Genomic DNA, 22,500 nt, shown 5'->3' with positions numbered 1-22,500 from the left:
TTATGAACGCAGCTTAGTGATGTTATGCCATTTGTTCCGAGCATTGTTCCTGACAAAGGTTCATTGCTGAATATATTATAACTTTTAAGACAAAATCGTTTATTTTCGAAACAATGAATAAGAATAAAAAATGATTATGAAAAAAAGATTTAAACTATAGAAAATCATTTTAATTATGACTTCCAACTTGATTTGAATTACACTGACCTATAAGTAACTTCCAGTTTAAGAACTCTACGTCTAGTTTCGCACTTTTTTAACTTCACCTTTATGAAACCTATGCAATGCAAGGCAATTAATGTATCAGCTCATCACGAGGCTGAGGTTAATTCCCAAAATCAGAAACGATAAAATATCTCTACAAGTTATTCTATATCATCTGTCGTACTTAATGATAAAACTTTACAAAGGCAAAGAGCACTTTTACATTTTGTATCTCCGTTTATATAACCTACAATATACAATGACTCGGAGCTTACTTATCTTTTAAGGGTCTGTACAGGCGTGGCTGTATAGAATAATTATTAACAATCTTAAATGACCCAATTTTGCATACAAGGCGCTTCGACACTAAAGAAGTCAAACGAGAAAAGAATGGCTACTTCCTTTCCGGAGAGTTCTGTGTATCAGACTAAATCCTTTGCAAAATTACAAAGTGCAACGAGAAAACCCTTTCATTAAGATTCGAAGCATTTGTTTCTACAAGCCCACATGGGATGATTTTTTGTTCTTCATCTTTTCGCTTTTTGTTTCCTTTGTAAATATTCATTAACTGCGTTTTACAAAATGTCATTGAATTATCAGTGTAGAACTTGTTGGGTGTGATTTCTGCACGATCCATACTCATCATATTTCAGTTCTTGAATAAAGGAAACATTGGCGAAGCCATTAGATTGCGAATGGACCACTCTCGTATATTTCTATTTTGTTCACGTGTTTCTTTCTTCTTTTTTTCAGTTTAACCTTCCTTGTTCTTCCGCAAGATACTTAATTCATTGATCATATAAAGGTTCACAAGTAAGATGATTATGTCATGGTTATATCAATTTTATTGTATCACTCAAATTGAAGGCAAGTAAAAATGCTACTTTCTTAAAAGCTGTCCACAAAGCACGTGACAGTGCCGCTTTTCTCAATCTCGCTTGTTATGAATAAACAGTAATACATGGGCGCGCGTAGATGTCTAGTTGAAAACGAGAAGAGAAATTTCATATTTACAAATAACTATTCATTATTTTGTCTATCATATTAATTAACACAATAGCCCTTCACTGACAAGAAAAATGGACTTTATTAAAGAATGAAAATAAAAGGATCGACAATCTCCGAATAAAAGGTCGCAAATACGTGCGCACTCAAGAAGAAAACATGCCTTGAATCACTATAAACCAAGCAATGGGCCTAATTTTCAATAGACAAAATTGTCAGTTATTGCATTGGTCCTTAGCGACAGAAGAAATCTCTCAGGTACACCGCGAAAATCAGCTTGTGGCAGATCTTTCAGTTGTCGAATTTCGTTCTCAGCCGAGAGAAATGCCATTACCAAAGCCACTGAATACGTGACTTTCAGTTTTGTTTTCATATTTTGGTTTTTTCTCCTTTTAAGTTAAGTTTGAACATCACTTAGCGATACGTTAGCACTACGTTAGCGATACGGATTTTTTAGTGTTTAGCAGCCATAACCCGAAAAAGTTCCGAAAAACGACCTTGGATTGAGATGGAGTGGCGTGAAAGGGGAGTGACATGTCAGCAGCTGATTGGCGAAATCAAACACACGTGGAAAAGTATCGGCTTTTCTTGGGGCTGGAAATCCGTGTATAACACCGTAGTTTATATGATAATAAGGCTGAATGAACTTTTTTTGATGATCTTTGCATTCATTGTTAGAGACAAAGTGATAAAATTAACTCAGGAGCCCCTCAAACTCGTTCTCTAAAAGCAAACCTTCGATCAAAAGGTACATTTAAAAAGTAACCCTTTAGATGAATGTCTTTAAAACATAACTTTGTCCGGTGTTTCTTGAATACAAATCCAAGCAACAAGAGAACACCAAAATAACTCTTATTTCGCAGTAGTTGAGAAAATTTTAAATGCAAATTAGATAAATACGTAGATTTTTAAGTTAGTGTTCTAGCCAAGCTAAGCAGGATTAATTAAGGTAAATAAGGCATAAAATAGAGTAAGCTGAGTGCTCGTTAGACCCATGCCGTGCGGGCTTCGCCAGGCGCCTGGCTTTCTTGAATAATCATAACATCTACCCTCTTTCTTTTGTCCTTCTGGTCATGCGTCAGCAGCCAGTAGAGGAAGTACAGCAAAATACAAAGAATGACTCCAGCACCGGAACAGGATCCCCTGATTTCAAGCCCGCTTGAATTGGTCATGACTCCTGGAAATTGGTGACTCTGTTCTTCTACGTCACACGCATCTAATGGGGAAGGACAAGTAGGAGACAGAGATAGATATAATTATTTCTTTATTACAAGAGAAAATAATGGTCCCATTATTTTCTCTTGATTATTAGTGATGGTAACGGGACTGAACGGAGTCCAATTCTGTCGTAAATCCTACGAGTGAGAACAAAATTGGACGACGGCGAAGCGGAAGTCCGATATGTCAATCACGAGTGTCAATGGAACTACAATTACGACGTTTCTCAAAACAAAAAACAAAGAACGAAGAAAGAAATTTTTTCTAAATGAAGAATATTTTCTTACGTTACTGCAAGTACATAACGTTACTTTGGTCTGCTTTTGTTGATTTTTTCAACCATTTTTTTTCACTCTTTTCAATAAAAGAAGGCCACAGATGTCTCGCATTATATAAAAACTAAGTCACATTGGACTACTGGCGTGACCTCCCTTCGGTGTCGAAACACGGAAGTTAAAAACAAATTAATCAACTCCCTTTCGGAACGGGGGGGGGGAGGGGGGAAGAGAGGATTAATTTTAAAACCATGAAACAAACCGCTTCGGGACGGCCCTAATTCAACTCTCGTCAAACGGCTAAACAGCTACATCGCAATGAACATATTGGATACAATAACGTCAAATTCTATGCGCTGAAAGTTATTAAAGTATCTTTTCAGGGCATGTTTTAGATCGAGGCAGCCTTGAGACTGCTACGCTCTTGTGATTTAATTTTACTCACTTTCGTACAAATCTACAATTATTAGCTTTTTTGTTCACAGCATATCCATACATTGTAACTTGGGTTGAAAACTGACACAAACAGGCAATCTTTCATGCTTTTCGCCTTTAAAGACTAATGAACAGCGACTAATATTTCTGGAGGAATTCGATGGAGTCCGAAATCGTTTCATTTTCATTACACTTATGTTTACCTTCAAGACTTCATAAAAAATTTAGTAGGTGCAACAGAACTATCTGTTTAGACCTAACAATAATTAATTTGTCTTACCTTCGCTGGGCCGCGCATGAACAAAACGAAAGCAAGAGTCGCTTCTTTTCCCAGTGCCAGTAGCAATTTCCGTGATTCGATTGTCCTTCCTGTGGTGCGCATTCAATGAAGATGGAATTCTCTTACAGGAAATGTTACATTTGGAGCAGAAAAAAGTTGACATTGGCTGCAAGTGGGCTTGACTAACAGTCACCAGAATTATCATCAAGAGAAGCGCAAGATATTTCAAACAAGAAATCATGATCAACTCCACTTTTTGTTTCACTAAAAAATGTTATCCAGACGCCAATGCATCGTATTGAAAATTTTGCTTATACCCCACTCCCTTCCCACCCCTCTCCCCCTGAACAGACAATGATCATGCAGCCAATCAAATGAGGAATACATCTAAATTTCGTCAGTGCAAAAGCTATTGAAATTGTTGCCCTTTTAACTGGTTAGAAACGAGAAAGGTCTGATATATTACTAAAAGACCACGATTGATTGTAAAAGCGAAAGATTCCCAAATATCCGGCATTGAACTTCGTTCTTGTTTGGGATAAGCTGTGATTCCCGAGTGTCTACCAGCAATGTATTTCGCTAAGAATTTCGTTGTATTTATGCTGATGGTTTTGTTTCTTATCGCTCCTGATTGTGATGCTTGGCGAAGGCGTCGTCGACGTCGCTGTACTCCGCGAAGCTGCAAAGTTAGTTCTTGGTCGTCCTGGAGCACGTGCAGCACAGATCAGTGTGAGCAACAAGGATCCCAAAGACGATCAAGAACTGTACAGTCCTCGCCAAATTGTGGGGGAGCGCAGTGCCCTGATCTAGATGAAACACGGCTGTGTTATGGATATAAACCGATGAATTGTCACTTAAGCTCCTGGTCAGAATGGAGCGCTTGCACTACTGTATGTGGCGTATCAGGGAAACAGACAATTTATCGCCACAAAATAAGAACAGAACAGTGTGGAGGAATATGTACGTCATAAAACAAGAGCCTGTCCTCTCACGAGTTGTTTAAACGGAGGAAGTTTAAGAGGTGAAACATGTTTCTGTAAGAAAGGCTTTGCTGGAAATTGCTGCGAGAAAGAAGGTAATATTTACAGGTTGGCAACTGTTAAGTGTCTGCTAGCTTCCTTATGATCCAGTGGCAAGAAGTATGTCTTACTGTATTCGTAACCTCCTATTCAATGCCCCATTTACCTTACGAAGGATAAATTTAGAAGCACTGCTAGAGCTCGTTTCCTAATACTAATCCGGAAAAAATAGCCACAGAAAACGAAATATTTCAAAAAATTTTCCTCAAAATGGATAAATGTTTTTGAAACAAAGACCAAGGTTCAAACTCACACGCATTATTCTCTTGCGCTAACTTGGGATACATAGGTTTTTTTGCCTGCTTCAGTTTCATTTTATCGACAATTTTTATTGCCTCGATCATTTTGTTGTCTTTTATAGATTCATCTTTGTCGACGGGTGGAATTTGCGGAGTAGTCATTGGCTTAGTCGCCGGAGTGTGTTTTTTTATCATCCTATCCATCAAGTTATACAAGTTATACAAGTTATATAAAGAAAAGAAAGAAAATCGAGTCACAACATTTAAGCCAAGTTGATGTTTATAGTCTTTATAATTGGACTCCTAATATTTGTTTCCTCAGCTTACCTATGACGCTTCAATCTGATCAGCGGGAGAGTCAATTAAGATTTGATACAATTAAGAAAAAAATAAAACAAAACAAAGAGTCCCGTTAAAAGTATCTTAATTTAACAGGTAGCCATTTGATGAACTTCATTTAAGGAACAATTTTCCCGCAGATGCCTTTAGTTGTCACCAATTCAGGAATAAACATCTAAACACAATTCCCTGGTATGTAACAACTTTATACGACACTGCATGTAAGCTTTTCTACACTACGAATATATTGGGAATTTTTCGCTACGGCAAGCGTGACTTTCCGTTTCAGCTTCTAAGAAACGATATCTTCCTTTCTCGGAATTCAATGATCATTGTTATTTATGGAAAGGAAGTTGTAAGGATTACTTTGTAATCTGCTGCGACACTAGATCACTGCAACCCGATGGACGCTGTCACATGCGGTTAGATTATATTAACAAACCGAATTTCATTTTTCCACCAGTAAGGAAGTGGTTAACTTTTAAATTGTAAACTTTGGGTCCACTTTGAATGACGTAATAACACGGAGATTAAAACTACGACGTGTCATATGATCCCTTATATGTAGAACGCAGGCTTTAGAAGTTTGAACACAAATGTTACTTTACTGAGGTTTCTGTTTATTGTGTTGCGTTGTGCATGCATTTCCGGAAATATCTCTGGGGAAGGGTGGTGAGCTAAAAAAAGAGAGGATTAAAAGACCAATTACGGTATCTCACTTCAAATTGGAATTTTTTTTTGGCAGATCTGGAATTTGGAACGTTGATTTCAGTCACTTAAAGCGCCAGAGCAGAAAACACGTATCCCTTAATGCACTTCGCGTGATTTGTATTTAGCAGATAACCAAACCGTATACTTACTTAGCCAAAGATAGGAAAACAAATGTCTGTTATGGTGGCTGTGCATAGTTAAATAATGACAACACATCCACATAATCAGATCGTAATGAAGATTTATTTAGCTGAGCGCATTACAGAGCTCTACAAAATTCTGAAAAGCCACGAGGAATGACATTGATATCATAATATGCCAAAAAACTCCATCGCATAAAGAATTTGTGAATACAACTCATTTCTTTCCAGCAGAAAAACAAACCGGCTCAATAGAGCAGGGCTCAGAAAATGCTGAATATGGAGGAGGAAGTTCGTCGGCACTAGCTCCATTTTGTTGTGAAGAGACTCCAGCTTCAACGCGGATAACGATCTCGGAAGAATTACCTGGATGAGCTCTTGTATCCGACCTTAAAAATCTGTAAATTATGTACATCAGCAAGCAGAGTACAAAAACTCCACCGGTGCAACTTCCCCCAATCAAACCTCCGCTTGAATGTGCCATGGAATTGGACTGCAAAAAGTTGTCTTTTCTGCGGCTCACCTCTTACGCTCCAATCTAATCTATTAGGGAGATTAAAGATTAAATGTAGATTTTTGTTAAATTAAAGAAGTACTGTGCGGAGTATTATAATTTAACAATTGGCCATATCCTGAGCTTCGCTTAAGCAACCGGCAATTTCCCTACGATGCTTATCACATATTCAGAGTTGAGCATCTGAAAACCAATTAAAGAACAACAAAAAAACAGAAACCAACTCAAGACCTCGATATCAAAGCTCAGCATCCAATAAATTCTTAGAGCAGATTTGCTTCTTAGACCGTGTAATCTTGTGCGATTTTAATTGTTTCGTCACTGTGGAGGATGAATCACTTGTAGACTTTAGAGTTTCTTTTGTTTCCTCTACGTAAAAATCTCTTAGGTTTGATTTTGCAACTGCTTATCATACCCTTGTTCTCAACATCTCGATAGAACAAACTGTAAAGTCCGCGAATATTTTATGGAATATTTTGATAAGGTGAATACAAGCGGTTCCGTTTTAGCTTCTAAGAAACGAAATCGTTCTTTCTCAGAACTGAACAACGGATGTCTATCACGGAATAGAAGTTGTCACTGTAATCCATAGGCGAGAGATGACGAATAAACGCTGTCACAGACGGTTGGATTGTGTTCGCAAAACAAATTTCGTTTTTTTTTCTATCGATAAAGGAGAAGTGAACATGATGATATTCAAATTGTAAACTTTAGGTCTCACTTTGAATTGACCAAAGAAAGGGTTATTAAAAATTGAAAAAATTCCATGACTTTCTATGTGTAAGCAGGCTCTAGAACTTTGATCAAAAATGTTATTGTGTTGTGGTTTCTGTTTACTGAGTTGTGTTCTCTGTTGTTAAGGAAGTCGTTCGCCCTTTTGCATAACGTGAACTTCCTTAATCTTAGCAGCGGATTAGTAAGAAAGGTAAAAAAAACGCAAATATATACTTTGAATACAGTTTAGATGGATAATTAAATCCCTCTTGGTTTAACAAGAGTTAAATATTCGTTAGACTTCAACTCAATATGTCAATTTGATATTATCATTGTTATAAAATAACAATGAAGCTTTCACAAAATATGCCTCAGGTAACAAAATGCCCACGAAACGCTTTGAATAATACTTGTTTTCAACGGTTTATACAGAAGATGTTTAATAATACTTTTGTTCAAAATCAAACATTTCGAGTTTTGTTCCATGTTCTGAGAGTAACTGTTTTGGAATTTACCGAAAAAGAAACTAGTCAAAGGGCATGTTGCGTCTATGAATGCAAACGCTGTTGTCAGTCAATTTTCTGTGTCCGGCGTTATGAACAGATTGAGGAGGAGGTGGGACTAAGAAATCAGAATTCAACCTTTCTTCGATCTCTGAAATCTGAAAGTGCACAAAACTCAACCGAGGATAGAACGAGATATGAAAATAAGTTTCAATTAGATGATAATGTACAGTATTACAGAAACGGAACTTTCCCATTACAAGTAATGATATAGATCTTAACGATTTTAACTGCCCAATTGAATCAACTCTGGAATACTACTCTGCAATATTTGTTTTCTGAATGACAGTCAGCAACATCACCAACAGAATTTTGAACCTCGCCACCTTTTATTTATAGCGATGTATATTTCAAACGAAAGCTGTTTTCCCATGTCAACGAATATATTTACTAATTATATCGATTTTTAGCTAGATTCCACGCTTTAGTTAGAGACATTTCATTAGTCTCTTAGCAAAGACATTTCTTAACATACTTCATACATTTCTTACCTTTTCTAAGCACAGTTTCACTAGGAAGAGGCTGGCAATGTAATTCCGTGTCCATATATGAAACGAAGGGTCTTTCAGTCGGTCGGCCAGACCTGTTCTTGTCAGTAAGACCTATCCCAAATTTGATCTAGATGACAAGAAAAGGATCACTTATCATAGACCTTCTTGATGGTTTCTACTAGAAAAAGCAACGACTGCTCTAAACGAACCCTCCAGTAACGCGATGAGTTTGTCTCGTACAACTAGGAAATCGTATTACTTTCACGAGCCCAGCAAACCAAATGCTAACCAGCTGACGAACATGCGCGTCTCAAAATGTCAACAAGACTTATGTTAAATCCTAATGAATCTAACAAGTAGTAATTCCAGCTTCGTCTTTGGAAGGTTTCGTTGCATACATTGTTTGAGACAATTGGTTGCCGCCGAGACTGAGCTGTTGATTCCGTGCGTACTTAGTCTCTGGTTTCAGTGAAGCGCTTGCTCAACCCCTTGTGGAGTATCAGGAATACAGACCAGTTTTCGTCACAGAACAACTGATGACAAGACGCACACTTTTTTCAATTCAAGGTCATTTGTCGGATTTTTTCTGATTATGGCTGTTAAAACACTGAAAAACCCGTATCGCTTAGAGACAGTGACTTTCAAACTTTCCTCGAAGGGGAAAGAAGGGAAAGAAAACCAAAATACGAAAAAAAAAGTTACATTTTCAGTGGCTTTGGTAATGGCTTTTCTCGCGGCTGAGAACGAAAATCGATAACTGGAGGATTTGCCGCAGGCCGATTTTGACCGTGTACCCGAAAGGCATCTCCTGTCGGTAAGGACCAAGTCAAGAACTAGGAATTTTGTTTCTTGAAAATTACGCCCATTGTTTATTTTTGTAGTGTTTCAGTGCATTTTAGATCGTTTCAACGATACTTCTCACCCGTCAACGATACATCTTACTTAGTAGCTATCGAGTTAAACACTCGAAGCGAAATCCCATATCTACGCGCGCCCAAGTATTATTCTCGATATCTCGCCGATTGAAAATTGAAATTGTCATTTTCACCGGGGTCAATAAAGGTGTGCTTTCAGGCATCCTAACACCTTTTTGATTGAAGCTGTCGTTGTCAAATTCGTGGTGGTTTTATAAAAAAGGGAGGTGTAAGTGTTGAACGATGGAGGAATGATCTTGAGCGGAATGCAGCTTCTATCTTCAAGAACCTTCGAGTGATATAAAAAAGTACGCATATAGGCAGCAGTTCATTTCAAATAAAGCACTACTCAGTGCAGTCAGCAATGATTTTTTTGTTTGTATCAGGAACAGAGGCTAGTCGTTGCCATGACTATCAATTTTGTCCGTTAAACGTTTAAAAATTTCGTCATGGTTATTAAGATGAATTTTTCCTGCTATGCTCAACTCTTGTCAAAACTATCTATGCATTACAATGAGTCATACATGTTACTGTCCACCCAATGAGATCCGTTGTTTCGCACAAATTGAGAGCAAAAGTATTTTTTTATTCCTGTCGAACCATGACAGTGATAGTTTGTAATAACGCTACCAAACCAACTCCAGTGGAAAAACATCATATTTTTTTGTTGTAAGTTGCATTGCATGAAATTCGATTGCGTGAACTGGAGTTTCTCTCTCCTCAAATCATGTAACGAATGATCGAAGAGATATAACGGTCACTGACTAGGTAACTTAAAATAGCTAAGCTCGCCTCCAAATAAAAGAAACATTGCGGCTTTTAATCAGTGGTTACGAAATAGAATTTCCTTTGATGACAACATATGATGTGAAATTAAAATAGGCCATTTTACAGTTGTGTACTTAGTTGCCAAGCCTTTGATTTGGAGTGAGGCTGAAGGTGACCTTGTTGTGTTAGAGACCAGAATCTAGTTATTACTGATGATAACAAATTAATTTGCATTTCAAAAGCAGCAAGGTTTGTATCATAACAAGGTCACCCTTAGCCTCACTCCTGTTCAAAGGCTTGGCAACCAAGCACACAACTGTAAAATGGACTCTTCTCTATTGATTCTTTGCTGTTTCGAAGTATGAGTCTTTGTCCGGTAGTCTTATCAATATTTTGATTAAAAATGCGCTGGACGCTGAAGAAATAATTTCCGCACGGATAAAAAAGATATTAACCTGCTTTTTATATACTCAACCTTTCACTTCCCCTCCCCTCTCCCCCCACATTTACTACACTACAGTATGCCTCGGAGAACATGGCCATAACTTGCCACAGAAACAACGAGAAATGAGGTGTCTCCTTTCTTCTAAAGAAGTGTGATTACTTCATGACGTTTCTTTAGCCTTAAAGGGGATAAAAAGGTTTCGCATTCAAGGAATAGCAGACAGACTAAGGTAAAAATCTTAATCGTTTATTCAGTAAATATCATCAATGATGCAATTATTGCGGAAATTTCAACATGTCCAATGGCTAAGAGAATGCAAATTATTCCCTAGTCGATCATAAAGTTGAAATTTGGTTCAAAAGTTGAAACAAAGAGTGCTAATCAAATTATTTCTAAGACACTTTGGGATAGGCTCTCGAGAGTCTTCTGACTTCTACGTTTTTTACGGTCATAATCGTTGCCAAATATCTCGTGCTGGTTGAATACAAATTGCTCTCGAAATCATTTTGTAACAGTATAAATGAGAAAAAATTGAAGTACGAGCACAAAAAAACTCTTCATTAGCCTTGTGTCGGCTTATTGAACACTATGAATTTACATGAAACTTCTTAAAGCTTAAGAACACCCCTAATGCACTTTCAATGTTGGATAAATACTGGGATGGTCTTCTCTGACGCATTTTCAGTTCAGAGGTATGTGAGCACCATTCAAAAGAAAAACCAGTGCAAGTCAATTGGTTTTGATGCAAAACACATCTTTCGTCTTTTCTTTCTCAGCACAAGTTGTATTTACTGAATCCAAAAGAGGATCACGTTGATTAATTCGTGATGTATGCAACTTTTCATGGTTAAAAATGACACAGAGAGGATATGGTTTGGAATTTAGGGCGGAGTAAAATTATCACCTGGTTATATTGAGAAAAAGCAGCCTAAAAGGTCATTTCAATGTAAAGATACTTAAAAATCTCTTGATGACTTGAGCCATCATTCGAGTGAGAATTCTAACCAGCTTTGCATGATATTGACGTTGCACTCGGGTTTTATCATTGGTAACATTTCATTCAGAGTACACCGCGGTCAAACAACATATACATGGAAAATTAAGGTTATGATTTTCTCTTTTTAAGTTTTGATACTTTACATTTATGCATCAACGTCGATGGAGTTTTTAGAGATTCGATAAACCTGTTTAATTCAAAGTCTTGCCGATTGCGTCTCCCTACTGCGCACAATGCTTTGCGGATGGGTTGCGCGATCCTTGACAAAATGGCGGCTGTTATTAGGGCCTGAACTCCGCTCGATTGATTTGTCATTTGCTCGTGAACGAGCTCGGTGATCCCTCTTTCTTAAGAAGCAATATTTAATTTATTATTATAAATTTATAATTTAATTTAAGAGAAAGAAAGCTATGAGTTTTATAACTCATGGTATAAGATGTGAAAATCTTCGTCTATGTGGTGTTGATTAAAGGCTCCATTCATTAGAAGTTTGAACACGGTAAAGGGTAGGAAAATAAGCATATTCCCCGAACTGATTACCTGGTTCGAGCGTAAATCGATTGATGACTAGAATCCTGGTTCGAGTCCTTGTATAACTTGTAACAGGCTATCGCTTACACCATGTTTCGCTCGCCCATTTTTTCACTTTTCCTTTCAAATAAGTAGTTAGGCAAAGGCTTGTCCTTACACAATTTTAATTAAAGGAGCTCTACAAACATTTAACTTAATTTATCTCGCATGTAGCGTTTTAAGCTTAACACTAAGTATGCTGTGTAAAAGGTCAAAAAGGCAACTTTCGATAGATCCGCATTGATTTTCGAGGCCTGGGTTCATCCCCTACAGCAAACCCAATACGCACATAGGATAATGGCGATGAAAGCTAAGCATCCCGACACCGACACCAACAACTCGACCGTGATTTTGTATGAGCTTGTGTCAGTATCTGTATCTGAAAAGGAGAAGAAATATGATAAGTAATGAAAAATTTGATCCAGATCAACAGGAAAGTCATTTGAATGATCAGTTAGCCGCTTTTCAAGCAATAAGATATATTTTTCAAAACATTTTAAGAATTTAACTGGAGCGGAGGTGGTCGATCCAATTCACCCTTGAGCGTGAAAAGGATAGACATTTGCCCTTTCTTGATTTAAATGTGTCCAGAGGGGTTCAGGGTAATTTAGCGACAAGTGTCTATCGTAAACCTACCCGCACCGACAAATACCTCGCTTTCGATTCTCAACACCCTATTTGCCATAAAAAGTCTGTAGCCAAAACTTTACTCAGGAGGGCTGACTGTCTACCATCTTCACTCGATTCGAAGGCTGAGGAGAGGAAATATGTTTCTAATGCCCTAAAGGCAAATGGCTACAAAAAAACCTTTCTTGCTTCCTGGATTGCTTCCTGACGCCTATTCAAACCTCGTCAGAAAAAAGGCCGCTAATTAGTGATCATATAAAAGGACCTCTTATTGCAGCGTTTAGATCACTCCTGATGAAGGCACTAGACAGGAGTGTCGAAACGTTGGGTCTATGAATCGTAACTTCTTTGGTTATATTCATTAAATCTGTAAACCAGAGTAGCATCAAACTATGTCAGAACAATATATGCATTTACAAGGAAAGTTTTAAATTAAATGAACTTATGAATTAAATTCAATAAAATCTAAATTAAATTAAGTTATATTAAATATTATTATATTATATGAAGAACTGAAGATGACAGAAGAACTGTGGAAACATATTTTTATCTGCTTCTATCCAGACCTTTCGGAAAGACCAGGACTCGAGAAAAAACAAAACCAACTAGTTTCCCGAGGGAATATACATCAAGTGCTTTTTGTCATATAATTAGACTTTCCCTTAAACAATCATATACGGCAAAAACAAACGTGCTGTTGTATTCCGTGCGCAGGCAACAACTGCGCGATCGTCTCCCGGTCGGGATACATTTGAATGTGATCAGGGGCACGTGACCAAGAATCAACAAATCACAAATCACAGTCACAAAATTCCCAATCGAGACTTAGGTCTAATTGGAAGCGTAGTTTTTCTCATGGTGGTAAGGGGGGCGTGACCAAGAATCAACCAATCACAGTGCTCGTTTTGTTGAGTGAAAGTCTATGTATATAACAAATGCAGTTATTCATATTTCTGAGTGGACTTTACCTTTCTTTGTGTTCTCATCGTCTTCACAGCAATCACCAGAATATCCCGCTTTGCATATACATGCTCCATTCATTAAGCTGCCTCCATTTAAGCATCTGATCTGAGGACAGGCTCGTGTTATTGTTAAGTTAAATGCACCGGGGCATGTACCTCCACACTGCTCTCTAATCAGTCGGCGACGGGTGCTGGTCTGCTTACCTCCTACACCACATATTGTCGTACAAGGACCCCACTCCGACCAGGAACTAAGTAGGCAGTCAACTGGCCCGAATCCACCGCAACGCCAATCTCCCCCTACGTACGACATATATAATTAGTTTGAAAGAAAAATATTCCAGTTTTTCGAATAATTTCCGTAAACTCCGGTAACAGCTAGAGAGGATAAGGGAAGATGTTATTCGTTGAAGCGAGAAAGATATGCGATCGTGTTGCGCATCTCTTGGAATAATACTCGGGAAAAACACGGCAGAAAATGAAGGTTGGAAAGTTCCCTATGAGACGCTAAGTGTCGTGGCAAGTTCAAGCAGTCAATATTCTTTTCGGTTTTTGTGTTGCGGATAGGGCTAGACGCGACTGCATGTATCGACCGTCAGTGATGAAGGCGAAGCTCACCAAAGAATCTCTGTGGTCCAGTTTTTACTTGACATCAAGGACCTCATTAAGCTATACTGTTCGAAAAGAAAAGACGGGTTCCTTAGTATCTTAGTAACAACCTTCTCTGTGATGTGGAGTAGAGGGTTAAGCTAGGATAGTATCATCTCCGCGCACTAAGTCTGCATAAACAGATATCCTGTATTTAACAGCGGGTATTACAGAGAAAAAAAAGATGTGGCTACTTCTAAATCAAACGTACTGCACTGTTACGGTTGTAAAAAGGTAATGATTTTACAAACCTGCTGCGTAGTTGTCAACGCTTTCTTGAAACTAGAAAAGCAACACAAAGCAATACAACAGCATTAGCAAAAGTGAAAGTGTTATGAATTTTCGTCTGTTTCCAATAACATGCATCATAAAAATTTTGGATAACCTGTATACTACAAGTTTCTATCTCATTTCTCTGCACTGGATTTAAAAAAAAAAAGAAAAGAAAAACATTTTATTTAACATCTGACTGATCAAGAGTTTTATTAATTGATGCGAACTTTCTGAAGACACGCACAATAGCTCTGGACTTATGATGGTTTTCATCGACCTCCGAAGCTAAGACAGTAACCTCTTAGCGGCTAAAATTTCGCAAGACCACCTGACGCGCTCTTCTGTTGTTCCACATCTTTGTACTGTAGAAAATCATTTCCTTGTTGCGTTACACTAAGAGACCGGAAAAACGTGAATAGGGAACCGTAAACTCGTGAATATGATCTTCGTTTTGTTAGGGAAAAAGGTCGTCTTAAATGTTCAGCTCATTAGTTGACCTGCAGATATAATTGCGAAGATTTAGGTTTACTAGAGTAAAAAAGATGACTTAAAAGGAAACGTGTGTTGGTGCGTTTTCGACATTCAATATTTTATTGTAAATTATGAACTACATCCAAAATATTTTCTTAAAACCCATCAGAAAAATTTCAATTCTCCAGAATTTATTTTAACAAAAGGTGGGGGCGTGTTCAGTGAGAATTATTATCAGTCATACATGCGAGTACGCGTCGCCATAAACAAGTCCTGGAGGTGTGTTTTGGAAAATTTGCACGCATTTGCGCCTATTTTATGCCTACAGATATAATACTAGCAGCATTTCTACGATGAAAGTCTAGCAAAATCTCTAACTCATCATTGTAGTATTCCTTCAAGCTCGAAATTCCTTATGTGACTCACAAAATTTAACACGCGACGGACGCCATCAGCATCTCTGCAAGCAACGTCCCCTTTTAGTCGGTCTCTCGTAACATGGTTTTACTCGTCAAATTGTTCTGGTGCAACGATGCTACTGACTGTAAATCGAATGAAATAACCATTCGAAATCAAAGATTACAACAGGCGTGTTTTGGTGCTCTTGGCATCAAACGCAGGCGCTGTCAATTTGCTTCCACATCTGAAATGAGGTCAAACCATAAATGACATTCCTTGCAACGAAGTTAACCACATTGCTTTGATTGGTCATGATATCAATCGATACGACTGGCTTATGTCGTTTGTATCATACCGCACATCCAACTAAGCTCACCATCTAAAAAATTTTAATATGGGTCTTTTATCTCACAATTTCAGTGTTTCTTTCTATAATTTATGGAAAAATGGACTCATTTTTTTTTTCCTTAATCCGGAGTACAATCGATTTGCTATAATAACCCACTCACGTAATTTCGCGTATTTTACTCTGGGTTGGTTATTTTGTCTTACTGATGTACAGCCTAAGTGTAGCCGTACCCCCCCTCCCCCTTACTGATTGCTGTTGGCGTAATAAGTAATGAAAACAAATGCAACAATTTCACTAACGTAAGCACAAGATTTAATCAATTTGATACCATTGTCTCCTTTGGCACTTCAGTTCCTCATTTGTAAGTATGAGAGACTTTTAAGAGAGAATGTCAGCATCCATCGCACAAATTTGAAATATTGTGGCAAGTCGCCCAAAGTTCGATTTCACTCCTGCTTTCATATTTTTGTAGTCCAATTTGTCCTGATAATTTTGGTTTAGTTTTTTTGTGAAAATTTTAGTTTTCGAGAAATGACTTTTTTCGTTCGACCGCTCAAATGTGCAAATTTTCATCGTAAATATTACCCGAGTTGTGTGACCTCGTGTAACGAATAAACTTGACCTCCGGTATTTCTGTTAACGTAATCCTTTGTTTCATCATCTAAACTTAATCCTCTCTCATTACTGGAGCTGGCAAAGAAATATCTATTTTTTGGTAAATATTTTTGTCCGACATACTTTTCTTATGTCGAAAAGTAACATCAAAACAAAGACAGGTTTAACAATGACTGAGATGACATAATCTACAGAGCTTCAAGCTTTTAAAAGACAAAAGGATAGTTAAAAAGTTGCTGTAAAAATTTCCTTGTGTAATTGTGTTGTTCTATCTTGAGACGAACTCAAAGTTCGGAAAATTTACTTGCTAGCGACTATGAAATAAGCATGGTGAGCCTATTTGTCGCCACCGTTTACTGGCATAAATCACTATAATTTGTAAAAAAATCTAACATAACACTCTTACCTTGTTTATTTATGAATTTATTAGCTTTTTCGATTATTATACAACGCCTGGGTATTACTTTTTGACAGGAGCCCAGGTTTTGCGTTGTGTTTCCCCCTCCACCATTTATATCATAAGCGAGTCAAGCAATAATTCATACTGACACAAATGAACATTTACCCTGTATAGATATTTTTGTTTAAGTTGAATTGAAAATATTAGAATATAATTATGCCTTTTGTGGTCACTAATGGCTGTTTCAGTGGCAGCGAAGCAGTTAAAAGCGGGTTCGGTTGCTTTAGGTTCACTGTGGAAGGTTGTAGCTACTGTTACACAACGATGCGTCTTACATAAAGGTTCCGCAAAATGGCCTTATGGTGACAGAATAATAGAGCCTACACGAAAAATCTTCAGAGTGACTCTATGTTGTCCTACCATGTAGTTTACACCGCGTCGCGGAAAGATTTAACAGATAGTTTATTGCGAGTATTATACTGTGCATTTCGCTAATGACAATGATTTTTCTACTAAGGAGAGTCAAATTGTGGACACCCGATTCCCTCGTGTAGATCGTTTGCGCTGCTTGCTTTCTGAAAGGGACAAGCAATTGCTTTGCTGTGTCGTTTATCCTGATTTAACTTAACATAAAGCAGCTTGCATTACATATTTGCAACAGAGATTTTCTAGTTATGACCTTTATGATTTTCTATTTATGAACTAAGCCTCATAGCCAATCTTGTTATTTAAAACAATTTCATGCTTGCACATTTACTTCAGGTGAGCCATTCCAATCATTTGAATTCCGGACCTAACCGTGACTTGTCGAAGAAAATTACTCACGCTCGTGCTTCTGCCTGTGTATTAATGGTAAGCTATGAAGAAAAATTTGCTGATCTTTAGCAAGTATGCACAAGAATCCATACTCATAAACACGTGATATCCGCACTTAATACATTTAATTTAAAGTCATAAAAAATTGGTTTAATTAATCCTTTATAAGGCACGCACATTTTTAAGTTCAATGTTTGTGCATCGCAAAAGGCCAACTGCAGACCAAGACTAACACAGATCAATAAATCACTTACTAATATTTGGAGTTGGATTAATCTTTTGTAGCTTTTTTATAGGATGAAGATGAAGCAGATGTAGACGTGGAATTTGCAAGCGGCGGAGATTTGGAGAAAGTATCTATAAGCCCAAGTTCCTGTACACCAACAAGCGAGGAGAACGGAAGCACTAAAGAAACACCTAAAAGTTCAAAAAAGGTTTGTGCCTTTTTATATCTTGTATTGATAACCAATCTCTATACTCCCACAGAATGGAATTTAAATTCTAGGAAGTGGAATTGAGTTGTAAAATAAAATTCAGTGAATTACTTTTATCTCTTCATGAGATCCCCTCCCTCCCCCCCTTGACCATTGTTAGGTAAACATGCTAATTAGAATAAGAAAGATGGTCAGTTTTGAGCGCGGTAAGAAAAAGAGAAAGTTTTATTTTTCGGTTTGTGATGAACTTGGTACAAAGAAAAAATGTTGTTTGCCAAAGTGAAATTGAACCTAGGGATTTCATGCCCCGATGCTCACCATTGATCAAGCCACAGAGACTTTATGGTGAGCAAGACCCATTACAAAGTTCATTTAAGACACATTCTGCATACTGCTTGGATCAGCGAGCTATAGAAGTAAAGCATTGATTGGTCATTTTACAGACATTTAGGTGCAATGCTTTAAATGATGAATTTCTTGTATTTTCCTGCTGAACAATGCTGTGTTCAAGGTAATATGTCAGCTGGGAGTGAATTTTTTTTTTTTACTTAGGAATCCTTGCTTTCAGGCATAGATTGATTCTTTCATTGACTGATCAGTTCTTTCTCAAATTATCAATTTCACATTTTCCTTGCTCTAAAATACAGTGATCAAGGTATATGCCAAAGATGCAAAGCCTTTTTGCTGAGCAATCCTCACTGTTAGGCAATGATTTATCATTTTAAAATGATAATTACAGCCCATGTAGGTGCAATGCTCGAAAAATTTTTTTCTTTGCTCTACAATACTGTGATCAAGGTATATGCCAGGGGTGCAAAGCTTTTTTGTTTAGGAATCCTCACTGTTAGACATTGATTTATCATTTTACAGCATATGTACAGTGTAGGTGCAATGCTTAAAACATGTTTTTTTCTATGCTCTACAATGCTGTGATAAAGGTATATGCCAGAGGTGCTAAGCTATTTTGCTAAAGAATCCTCACTTTTAGGCACTGATTGATAATTTTTACAGCACAGATTGGTGCAAATTGCCTGAAACATATTTTTCTTTTTGCTCTACAATACTGTGATCAAGGTATTTTACAGTACATGTAGGTGCAATGATTGAAATAGTTTTTCTTTTATCTAAAATACTGTCATCAAGGTGTACACCAGAGGTGCTAAGCTTTTTTGCTAAGCAATCCTCACTGTTAGGCACTGATTGATAATTTTTGCAGCACAGGTTGGTGCAAATTGCCTGAAACATATATTTCTTTTTGCTCTACAATACTGTGATCAAGGTATATGCCAGACATGCAAGGCCATTTTGCCAAGGAATCCTCACTGTTAGGCATTGATTGATTATTTTACAGCATGTGTAGGTGCAATGCTTGAAACATAATATTATTTATTCTTTGCTCTACAATACTGTGACAAAGGTATCTGCCAGAGGTGCTAAGCTTTTTTGCTAAGGAATCCTCACTTTTAAGCATCAATTGATCATTTTACAGCACATGTAGGTGCAATGCTTGAAATATATTTTTCAAAATGATTAATCATAGATATCAAACTTTGAGGGATTTCATGTCTCATTGAAGCAAGTTAAATGTATAAGTGAACGAAATGAGCTATTAGCAACTTTCAGTTGTAGGGGATAGCCACAGAAACAAAGTTGTGTTAGGCCTGGGAAGGTTTGGTGTTTGCAAGTTTACATGTATGTCTTTTCCAGTGCAGTCAAGTACTATGGTGAATCAACTACTAAAGAAACTGTTGCTGAGGAAGCTTGTGTTTTATCACACATTTCTCACAAAGCATTTCCCTTCCTTTGGTGTAGTTTTTAGAGAACTACTTATAAAAATAACTGCTTGTATAAGAGGTTTGTGGAATTAACCCTTTACCTCCAACATCAAATTTGTAATTCTCCTTACTGTCAACCATACAATTCTTATAATGGTAATTCAGAGAATTTAGTATTTGATCAACTAATTATCCCCAAATTGATATTTTTCTTTATTCTCATCACCTATCTGGTTGATATTGTATTTGTATTGTAAGGAGAAATTTTGTCTTGGTCACTCATGGGAGTTAAAGGGTTAAGGAAGGGATCAAACATTCATTTACCATTTTTAGAGCTCTTTAGTCAGAGAGTGTATGTGTTAAAAAATCATGGTTAGGCATTTTAATGCAATGTAGTTGGGATTCTTTTATCTTCATGGAGTAAGGATTGTCCACAATGACAAAAAGGAGATAATGTATTGATTTCAGAGGTGAATAGGGGTGATTGGCAGCCAAAATAATAGACTTCAATGAAGCATGTGAAGTTAGGAAAACCAAGGTAGAAGTAATTCCTTCTGGATCAGAAAGAGCTGGACTCAAAACATGACATAAACACATTGATCCTGCTTTGTATGATCTGTACGTCCCTTGGTCAACTTCAGATGTTTATAGCTTTGGTTATATGGCAAGTACAATTGCAAAGACTAAGAAATCAGAACTAATTGATAAATTAAGTCTGACTTGTATGAGCAAATATAAGCAACTAGCATTTGAGACATTGGTGAGGAACCTTCACCCTTTAACTCCCAAGATCTTATTAGAAATTCTCCCTACTGTCTGCCATATAGTTCTAGTGATGTTAGTTTGGAGAATTTGGTATTCAATCAACTAATAATTCTGTAATTAATGTTTTTCCATATTCTCATCTCTTGTCTGCTTGATATTGTATTAATATTGTTAGGAGAAATTCTGTCTTGGTCATTCATGGGAGTTAAAGGATTGTTATTGCCATGTAAGCTGTTTAATTTTTCAGACTTGATGCATACAATATGCAATGTACTTTTGAATATGAGTAGTCACATGTTATGATTTGTATAACAATTACCATTTCAGTGGTTGAATGTACATTGTGCTAAACAATTTGTCAATAAATATGCTATTATTTTATTCAGCTTGTCTTGTTTTTGTTACCTTAGGTGGAAGATTGGATGTATAGATTTCAACTTCCAGCACATGTGAGTATAAAACCATATTATATTTTTAATATTAAGGAAGGATATTTAAAATAGCAAGTAAAACCTTACTCATTTAATTGTTTGGCTGCTCTGGGCTACTGTGTAGTCATTATTAAACTTAAAACAAGTGGGTGTTGTGGATGCATTATTTACAGACTTTTGGGGTTTCCAGAGGTCATTTTAGGTGGGGTGTCCTATTGGAAGTCAACAATTCTCGTCATATATGTGTTAAAAGTGTTGAATTGGCCATATAATTTTTTATTTGATGTTCATACATTGAATCATCTTTTTGTACCAGAAATTAAAGATCAAATTGTACTGGTTTTAATTACCAACTGAAGATATTACAGCAAAAAGGAAAGGGCCCTCAATAAGAAGTGTTTACAATCCAACCAATAACTGTCTTCTACCAAAAGAGACCAGAGGCTCTTTTAATTTTAGAGCAGATTATTGAAAATAGAAAAAAGAACAAACAAACAAACAAACAAACAAACAGAAATGGCTGTGAAATCAGTGTTTGCATCAAATAAAAACATGCTATTGACTGCATCTAGCTTCACTTTTAATACCTAGCTGTGTTTTAACACACTTTCCCTGGCTGCAATTTTAAAAACAAAAATACCTATTGATCATGAACTTGCCAATGTATACAGTTGTAAAAATAATTTTGAATTGTTTGTTTTGGTCATTGATAGCCAAGGGGAGCATATCTTTTTGGATATAAGGGACTAATTCCAAATTAGTCTAGTTGATCACTCAGCAACCTTTTAGTTACAACTTTCTTCTTTTGAGACTTTGTTTTGCTCATTTTTATGGGGTTGGGTGACTCATTTTTTTCATTTTTATTATTTTTTCTTTTTACAGAGAACAGCTTCAAGTGATGATGAATTGTTGATTACGTGCTTTCAGCCTCAAATTGTGGCCATTTGTGAGCAATTTGATTTTGATAAATTAATTATCATCTATGAGGGCATTATTCTATGCAGCAAACCACAACAGAACATTGTAAATAGCATTGTGGCTTTGCTGTCATCATTTTATATATTCAATATGTGGTTTTTAAAGACAGCAAAGCCATGTTGTCTTTCCTAGCACAGGCCCTAATGGGTATTGGCCAAGGTCATACTTTGCTGAATGTCAGCTCTTTCTTTAACCCTTTAACTCCCATGAATGACCAAGAGAAAACTTCTCCTTACAATCTCAGCACAATTTCAAGTAGAAAAGTGATGAGAATAAAGCAGAATATGATCTAGGGGACTTTAAGTTGATCCAATACTAAATTCTCCCAAATAATATCAAAAGATTGTATGACAGACAGTAAGAGGAATTACTAATACGATCTTGGGAGTGAAAGGGTTCTTGAAATTTAAGAATTAGAATCATTGGTAGAATCTATTTGTAATTTCTATTTGTATGAAGAAATGTACAATTTACATTGGATATTCTCAATACTGTGGTTTATAGCCCTTTCACCGCTGTTTTATGCACATGTATTATTTTCAGTTTGCCAATAAAAGGTCACAGCTGGAGAATGCAAATCTTTACAATGTCAATAAACCATTTTTCCTATATATATATTACTATTAATCCCCATTTAAGGGATTTTTATATTATTA

General features: G+C 36.8%; 2 protein-coding genes, 1 long non-coding RNA gene and 1 pseudogene across 5 annotated transcripts in view; 2 read left to right on the top strand and 2 right to left on the bottom strand.

The window, feature by feature from the left end:
* Positions 1-3,803: 3,803 nt before the first annotated feature.
* Positions 3,804-5,018, top strand: LOC113666289 (uncharacterized; annotated as a pseudogene). Its single transcript, XR_016179969.1, has 2 exons — positions 3,804-4,492; positions 4,858-5,018. The product of XR_016179969.1 is annotated as an uncharacterized LOC113666289 (transcript).
* Positions 5,019-6,006: 988 nt separating this feature from the next.
* LOC149039722 (uncharacterized) lies at positions 6,007-6,944 on the bottom strand. The gene is made up of 2 exons (XR_016180009.1): positions 6,671-6,944; positions 6,007-6,468 (listed from the first exon to the last, which is right to left on the bottom strand). It is a non-coding gene; the product is annotated as an uncharacterized LOC149039722 (long non-coding RNA).
* Positions 6,945-12,009: 5,065 nt separating this feature from the next.
* LOC149039707 (spondin-1-like) overlaps positions 12,010-22,500 on the bottom strand; it is a 159,440-nt gene continuing 148,949 nt past the window's right edge. The window contains exons 2-3 of the mRNA XM_089183167.1: positions 13,497-13,790; positions 12,010-12,280 (exon numbers count right to left, since the gene is read on the bottom strand). Of these exons, the coding sequence (XP_089039293.1) occupies positions 12,162-12,280; positions 13,497-13,790 (413 nt within the window). The 3' untranslated portion in view covers positions 12,010-12,161. The remainder of the gene's footprint in view (positions 12,281-13,496; positions 13,791-22,500) is intronic.
* On the top strand, positions 17,028-22,422 carry LOC149039721 (uncharacterized). 2 transcript variants are annotated; one of them, XM_089183394.1, is made up of 4 exons: positions 17,028-17,497; positions 17,758-17,895; positions 20,846-20,884; positions 21,749-22,422. In XM_089183394.1, exons 1-4 carry the CDS (start codon positions 17,387-17,389, stop codon positions 21,974-21,976), a joined length of 516 nt encoding a protein of 171 aa, XP_089039520.1. In that variant the 5' UTR covers positions 17,028-17,386; the 3' UTR covers positions 21,977-22,422. The 2 variants fall into 2 exon arrangements, 1 of the variants encoding a protein (XP_089039520.1); XR_016179971.1 differs by having other exon boundaries at positions 17,053-17,497; positions 17,747-21,881.

This window comes from Pocillopora damicornis, chromosome 9, assembly GCF_964200805.1.
Source record: "Pocillopora damicornis chromosome 9, jaPocDami1.2, whole genome shotgun sequence".
Taxonomy (NCBI): domain Eukaryota; kingdom Metazoa; phylum Cnidaria; class Anthozoa; order Scleractinia; family Pocilloporidae; genus Pocillopora; species Pocillopora damicornis.
Note: the sequence above shows the minus strand (reverse complement) of the source record. Positions and strands in the feature narration are given on the sequence as shown.

What these genes read in the sequence shown, in the direction of transcription:
- LOC149039721 (XM_089183394.1), top strand. Translation starts at nt 17,387, where the DNA reads ATGCTTGCACATTTACTTCAGGTGAGCCATTCCAATCATTTGAATTCC. An exon ending in CTTCTGCCTGTGTATTAATG is followed by an intron (nt 17,498 to 17,757) that starts GTAAGCTATGAA and finishes GCTTTTTTATAG; the next exon opens with GATGAAGATGAAGCAGATGT. An exon ending in GATTTCAACTTCCAGCACAT is followed by an intron (nt 20,885 to 21,748) that starts GTGAGTATAAAA and finishes TTCTTTTTACAG; the next exon opens with AGAACAGCTTCAAGTGATGA.